The sequence below is a fragment of the Arachis duranensis genome, chromosome 10, assembly GCF_000817695.3.
Source record: "Arachis duranensis cultivar V14167 chromosome 10, aradu.V14167.gnm2.J7QH, whole genome shotgun sequence".
Taxonomy (NCBI): Eukaryota; Viridiplantae; Streptophyta; class Magnoliopsida; order Fabales; family Fabaceae; genus Arachis; species Arachis duranensis.
In genome coordinates, this window is record NC_029781.3 from 64,407,878 (window position 1) to 64,415,643 (window position 7,766).

The following is a 7,766-nucleotide window of genomic DNA, read 5'->3' on the forward strand; positions in this document are numbered from 1 at the left end:
GGCATGAGCCCCTTCCGGCTTGTATATGGTAAAGCATGCCACTTACCGGTGGAGATTGAACACAAAGCTTATTGGGCCGTAAAGGAGTGTAATATGAACTTGGGTGGGGCCGGAATAGAGAGAAAGCTTCAATTGGCGGAATTGGAATGCTTGAGATTAGAAGCTTACGACAACGCTAGGCTTTATAAGGAAAAGTTGAAAGCCATCCATGACAAGAACATTAGGAGAAGAGAGTTCCGACCCGGTGACCTAGTCCTTCTCTACAATTCAAGGTTGAGATTACTACCCGGAAAGCTTATATCAAGGTGGGATGGACCATACCAAGTGGAGAAAGTAGAACCTTATGGGGTCTACCACTTGCGCCACCCGACAAGCCCGGACATCTTCAAGGTAAACGGGCACCGTCTCAAATTGTATCATGGTGAGCAAAGAAAGAACTCCAAGGAATTTGAAGTGTTCCTCTTGAGGGATGTAACTCTTGAACAAGCACTATGAGCTGCTGGAAGTCCAACTTAAGGATGTTAAACAAAAGTGCTAGGTGGGAGACACCCCACCATGGTAAGATCTTCCTTTGAGCTTTGTACATAGACACTTGACTTCATGATTGTTAGATAGATTTTAATGTCGATTCCCCGTTTTTCTTTCTTGTTTTGTGTTAAATTCATTGATGTTTTACCAAGCAAAATGCCCTGCTATAGTGCCTAAGCAACTGTATGGAGGGGGGAGTTGAAATATCAAAAGTGATGTAAACACATGCAAATTTAGGAAAAACACCCCCCTCTGCGCTGCGCCCTTAAGGCACTCAACGGTCATCTATGCGGACGCGCACCGTGCGCGGACGCGTGGATCACGAATAACAACCCTCCATACATTCACCCGAGAGTTGCGCCCACACCATGCCAGGACCATGCCTGAAGCACAGGAAGCTCGCGCGCACGCGCACATGGTGCGTCCGCGCCCCTGGGCGAAATCTGCCAATCGACGCGCAAGCGTACTGTGCGCGTCCGCGCCGATCGCCCTGCTGCACTCCTGGTACATATTCCAGAGAGTTAAGCCATTCTCAGGCCTATATCAAGCCACCAGCCCAAAACCTCTGCCGCGTGTGCGCACCTGGCGCGCACGCGTCCATACACTGCGAGCACAAGATGCGCGCGCGGGCCATAGCCGCGCACGCGCCCTTTGATCCTGCACTCCTCTCTGAGCCATTTCACAGAGAGTTGAGCCCCCTCCAGGCCCTTCTCATGCTTGGGGCACAACCGCGTTGATGCGTGCGCGCACTGTGCGCGCGCGCGCCAAAGGTCCTGAAGCAATCTCTAGTACTGCGTCCAGAGAGTTGTGCCACCCCTGTGCCTCCCTTGTGCCCCCAGCCCAAGCGCATGGACGCGCACGCGCAACGTGCGCGCGCGCGTCCCTTCCCCCCTCGCCTCCCTGCGTGAGCGCGTACTGCGCGCGCACGCGCGGATGATCGGCGCCAATGTAAACAGGGGCACACTCACCCCTTCACTTTCACTTCACATTTTCTTTCCCCTCCCAGACCTTCTACTACACATCCAACTTGAAAAAGGGACACACCCCCCTTTCACCCTCATCCCTCCATACCCTCTTCTACACTACCTTCTACAACTTACTACCTTCTCCACCACTCCCCATCAACCCACACCACAACCTCCTCTCCCATTTTCTTCATCATCTCACAAGGTACTATACTAAGCCACCATCTCTTGTGATTCTTATTCATTTAATCTCACCTTCTTTTAGTTAGCTTCTTTCTTCTTTTATTTTAGTTACCTCTTTAGGAGTTTTTGTTTTTTTGTTTTCTTTTTCCTTTTTCCTCTCCCTCAACTTAACTCTTCATGGGTATTTGGGTCTCCACTTCACTTGCATTAGTAGATGAGTTGTGTTGCTTGTTTTTCTTACAATCACTGTGGACCGTAATCATTAATATTGGATTGTGGATCACTCCATTGCTTTCACCATCTTCTAATCACACACTACAAAAGAATGCACACCAAGTGTTCGATGAAAGGCATACTTGACTTTTGAGCCCACTTTGACTAAATTGCCTCTCAACTTATCACTTTTAGGCGCATCCCCATTTCCTCCAATCCATCCACTCACACTTTTCTTAACATTACTTTCCATTTGTGGTCCTTAAGGGTATGTGCCTCTCATGCTTCCTTACTTGCATGCTTAAATTACCCTTACACCACACGAATATGATTTGCCTTGCTCTTCCCATGTTATCTTAGTTACATGTTGCAACTGTCATGTGACAATGATACCCATATTCTACGGCATAACTTTTCATTGTATAATCACATTTACTTCCACTTATTTGGGTTTGATGTTTTTCCCTTTCTTTGTTCTCATAGGATGGTCATCAAAAAGAACAAAGGAAAAGCCCCCAAGAAGCCAACTTCCAATAAAGCGCACCACGACGTAACAGCCAAGCCGCTCTTAAGGAAGACTAAGGGCCCCGTTGATGTTTTAGAGAAGGACAACCCTCCTAAGGATTCGAACAAGTTTCCCAACCGTTACTGCGAACTTGTTTACTCAAGAATGATCGAAAGGAATTATCATTCGGAACCCCTCCTAGTCCTACCGGCTCACCTCCGTCCGATTGTGATGCCACACATTGATCGGAGGCAATGGAGGTTCCTCTTGAGGCAACCAAAGGAGGCAAATCTCTCATGGGTAGTGGAATTTTACTCCAACTACCACTCCCCCCTTCTCACATCAATATTTGTGCGCCGAAAGCAAGTGTCGGTCACAGTGGAAACCATCCAAGAAGTCCTTGGGATTGAACCATCATCGGATGTATATGATGCCTACGAAGAAGCCTTGGCTACATGCGATGACCGTGCATTCGATTGGAGCGCGATCCTCCGCGTCATTGCTTTACCCGACGCATATTGGATTCGGGGGACCATAAAGCAAAGACCCAAGGGTTTAGATGTCTGCCACCTCACTCAAGAAGCCACGGCATGGGCCCAAATTCTAGCTCACTATGTGCTCCCAAGTACACATGGGTCATCCATCACCGCCGAGTTGGCCTTATTGATATGGTGCATCTTAACCGAGAAGCCGGTCAACATTTCGCATGCCATCCGCCAATCCATGGGGCGCATTCATGCCAAAGGCAATCTACCATTCCCCGCTTTGGTGACAGAATTGGTTGCAAAAGCCGGCGTCAACCGAGAGGCTAAAGATAGGAGAACATCAATTCCGGTCGATGGTGATATAATTCCGACCAAGAGATGCCTCAAGCCTCCGGAAGCCGCCAAGGACATCAGACTACCCACACCAACTCGCAACACCACCACTTCATCTACATCACAAAAATCGGCCGCCCAATGCCTTGAAGACCTTCACAAGAAATTGGACCGTTATGAGAGGCGCAACCAACGCCGTTATGCTCATGTGAAGAGACTTCTAAGCATAGTCACCCCACCTATGGAGGAACCCGATATCTCCACATCTACCGCAACTTTAAGCGGAGAAAGCGATGACATCGGAGATGTGGGACACTCGGAGCTCAACCAACCACTGCACCTAACCTATAGCACGGAGGACCGTGCTAAGTTTTAAGTGTGGGGAGGTCGGCCGACCGATCTCCGTAGGTAACATCTGAATAAATCTGAATACATTAGGATAGGTTGCATGATTAGGTCTTAGTTGGCACCATTCGCATGATAAGTTTACTTGGTTGGAACAATGAAATTCTTTCTTAGGAAACCAATACTTTGGGGCAACCATGGGGCATTGCAAATTTTAAATGCTTTAATGCCAAAATTGCATGAAGAATTATATTTTGGAACATGGTTTTGAGCTAAGAACACAAGCAAGTGAGTTTTGAGCCTAATGGTGTGGTTACATCTTATAACCAAGAAAACAATAAATATCCTTATTTGGATCTTTGATTAGCTTAGGCTAGTGTGAGTGAGAATCGTTCAAGTGTGAGAGCCTTGGGACATTGGGTGCATAAAAGGGTAGTTTTGTATTTTCTATTGAAAATGTTGGGAATTGGGTACATGCTCATATATTGATCAAATGTATAGACCTTATGCATTGATGCTCTTGTATGTAGAAAAAAAATGAGAAAGAGAAAAGAAAAATAATATGGAAAAGAAAAAAAAATTCATAGAAAAAAAGAAAAAAAAGAAAGAGAAAAGCAATAAAGGGGACAAAATGCCCCAAAGTAAAGTTTAAATAAAATCAATGCATAAGTGTTGTGAAATGAATAGAAAATACATGAGTATGTGAAAAAGTGAGGAATGGGTAGTTAGATTAGCACTTAATTGTATAGGTCATTATATAGGTTAGGTGGAAAAGTTTAAACTTATCAAAGATTCAAAATTCAAGCTCACTTAACCATATATGCATCCTACCTTAACCTTAACCCCATTACAACCTAAGGAGAAGACCTCATGATAGATGTATGCATGCATGAAATATATGTTGATTGTTAGAAGAAGAACAAATCTTGGAAAGCATGATTAGGGGAGAATTGAGAGAATCAACCCTAAACACTTGAGCGACCAGAGCGCAAACACTTCCGGTGAGGGTTCGATGCTCAATCATTTGATTCCCGGCTCTCGCGAGCATTCCTCATGCAAGGTTGTATATATTGCATTTGATACTTAGAAATTGGCAAGTCCTATGCATTGACCACCATCGTGTCCCATGTGTTCGCATATTTCATAAGAAAGCTGATTTGTTCCTAACCAAGTAGATAACAGCACTAGTCGTAGTTGCATGCATATGAGTAGGTTGCATTTCGTGAGTCCTATACGTTTGTGACTCCTCGGTCTTCTGCGTTTCTTTGCATTTTTCTAAGCATGAGGACATGCTAGAATCTAAGTGTGGGGAGGTTGACAAACCCCATTTTGAGGGTTTATCTTGTGCTAATTTCAAAGGGGTTTATCAATGATTTCACACACTTTCTGCATGAAAATACAAGGAATTGCATTCTTTTCCTAGTTTTGCCTCATGAATGAAAACATGCTTATTTTGCACTAAAATAGATACATTTCTAATCTTCTCTTGATGCCATTCGATGCCATGACTTGTGTGTTAAGTGGTTTCAGGATATAGAGTAGGAATGGACAGGAAAAGAAAAGGAAGACGGGTGCAAAAGGAAGAAAGCATGAGAATTAGTCTTTGGAAATTTCCACATGGGCGCGTGCGCGCAATTGGCGCGCCCGCACGGATAAGAGCAACGTGAAGCCGAGACTAAGAGCCAAGCCACGAGCCGGTTTGAGTGGCGGCTAAGCCAGGATCCTCAGGGATGCGCACGCGTACATCACGCCTCCGCGCACAATACAAGACGCCTCAACAGGCGCGTACGCGTACCTTGCGCGTGCGCGCCGATTTGCGAATGTGTTTTTTTTTAAGAAGTCACATGACTTAAGCATAGAGGTAGTTGAGGATCCCACTTTTGGGAAATTGCTTTGGCGGGAAAAGGCTTAAGAGGACCAAGGGGGCAAGGGTAAAAGACACTTAGTTCATTTTTCTAGGTTTGAGATATTTTTTGGGGGAGAGAGAGGAGAGAGGACTCAAATTCTTACTAGGGTTCTTCTTCATCAAAATTTTGGATTTTTACCCATTCCTTGGTGAGATCCATTGCAACTTTCATTCCACTTTGTTCATGTAATAGGTTTTCTTTTCCAATTTCAAGTTGTAGTTGTAATTGCTAAAATTCCTTGGATCTAGGATTCAACTTTATGATTTTTGGATTCCATTGATGTTTTGAGATTTTGATCCTCATTATTGCTCTTTGACAATTGTTTGTTGTTAATTTCTTGTATTGCAATATCTTTAATTCTACTTTTCTCTTCATTTTACAATGACCTTCCTTCTTGCTCATTACATGTTTGATAAAATGTCAACACTAGCTATGGAGTAGAATTTTTACACTTGGCATAGGGTTTGGTCATTGGAATAAGTTGAATGGTTGTGTCAATGGTTGATTTGGAGTTAGGGATTGCCAATTGACTTGGAGTGCACTAAAGCTAGATTCCCATGAGGTGAAGCTAGAACTTGTGACTCAAGTTGATCGTTTTCATTTGATTTTCCTCTACACTTGGGGGATAACTAAATGGAGCAAGACCTAATTGTTGTCAACATTGAGTGGACTATAATGATAAGATTTCTAATGCCAACCCTAAGTCAAGTCCTTTTGATAATTGATTGTTTGTTTCTCATTACCTTGCTAAAACCTTCAAAGAATTCCAACAAGGCTTACTAAATCAATAAGATGCACACTTTGGCAATTCCAAGGGAGAACGACTCGGGAGACTAGTACTCTCGGATATAGATTGTAGATTTGTTTGATGATGGATTTTGCGTTGGTTTAGACTATACTACGATTGATCACTTGATAAATTCTATACCGACAAAAATTCATTTGTCATGGTGAAAGTACCTGTTGATTGGTGGGGCACAGGAACATTTTCATTACCACCAGTAGGAAATATCTCCTGAACTCCATCCTATCTGATTCCGTGGCCATTCGACAATTGTAAACTAAATCCCAGAGTTCGGTTGTTGTCCGTCTATGGAACCTTTTTTTAATGGCCACATGGCACGGATTACTGTCATCCAGGGCTGGAAATGGATCCCCTACAACATGTTCATGTGTTATTGCATGGTAATATATCCATACCCAAAGATATTTGCGCCAGTATGCCTACGCAAGACTAGGTAATTAAGATAGCAGAACTTACCTCGAGACAGAATGCCAAAAACTTCCCAATTAACTCGGCATTGAGTCAGATATTGCCAATGTCGAGTATGAAAATTCTTTGCTTAACTGGATACGACTTAGCCACGTGAACCATGATGGCTTGCTTTTCTGACCAATTTGGAAAAGCCTTAAGAATCCGAATCCGATCTCATCAATCTCTGCCAGCTTCTCAACGGATTTTTTTTAGATAGCGTGCTCATCATGTCATGTATGTAGCTGGGTGAGCACCGCGACTCTAACAATTTCTGTTAATTGTTACACTAGCTGTAAGTCATCTATAAGATCATGTGGAATGTTAAACTGCGAATGGTAGACATCATTTTACCTTTTTCCCCATGTTGGTTGGCTTTTCTTCAAAACAATCCTACTGCAGTTTCACAAGAAACAACCTCTAATCCTTTAATGGATACTGCCAACAAACATCAGAGGCAACATCAAGAATTCTCAATTAAACATGGTTGATGATGCTTTATGAAACCGACATCAATTAATACCATATTAAACCAAAATTAGAAGCAGTATATATCAAATTGCACGAGGTTCATTTTTAAACACATGCAAAATTAGAGTAGATGTTCAACATGAATAGAAAATCGCCTGAAGAGAGTCTTAAGTTACACAGATTGCATCAAGTGTGCGTTCCAGGGTATAAAAGGTTAGAAAGCAAACAGGTAAATTTGAATATAGGAAACATGATTTAACAAGCATTAAGCTACAACACGGGTAGTAGAAACAATTTCAGAGTTCCTGATAAATTGACGTTTGAATCATGAGTAAGGACCAATACTTAGTTTTACACAAATCAAATAAAAGTTACTATAGTTTCACCATCCAAAATCCAAACCACAATTAAGAGAACAGCAACAATCAATCACCAATCAAAGTCAATATAGCAAAACCCAATTCTCAATAACAACATCTTTCTCTTTCTAATTTCAGAATTATCTGTTCGCTAGTTATAGCAATTCAACAACATCCAACAAATTAGCAAAGGTAAACCACATCGACTACAACCATAGTT

General features: G+C 43.0%; 1 protein-coding gene across 1 annotated transcript; it reads left to right on the plus strand.

The window, feature by feature from the left end:
- The first annotated feature begins 3 nt into the window (after window positions 1–3).
- On the plus strand, window positions 4–495 carry LOC107469812 (uncharacterized). The gene has a single exon (XM_016089189.1). The coding sequence runs from the start codon at window positions 4–6 to the stop codon at window positions 493–495; it is 492 nt and encodes a 163-aa protein (XP_015944675.1).
- Window positions 496–7,766: the final 7,271 nt, after the last annotated feature.

Coding starts and splice junctions, on each gene's coding strand:
- LOC107469812 (XM_016089189.1), top strand. CDS start 4: ATGAGCCCCTTCCGGCTTGTATATGGTAAAGCATGCCACTTACCGGTG.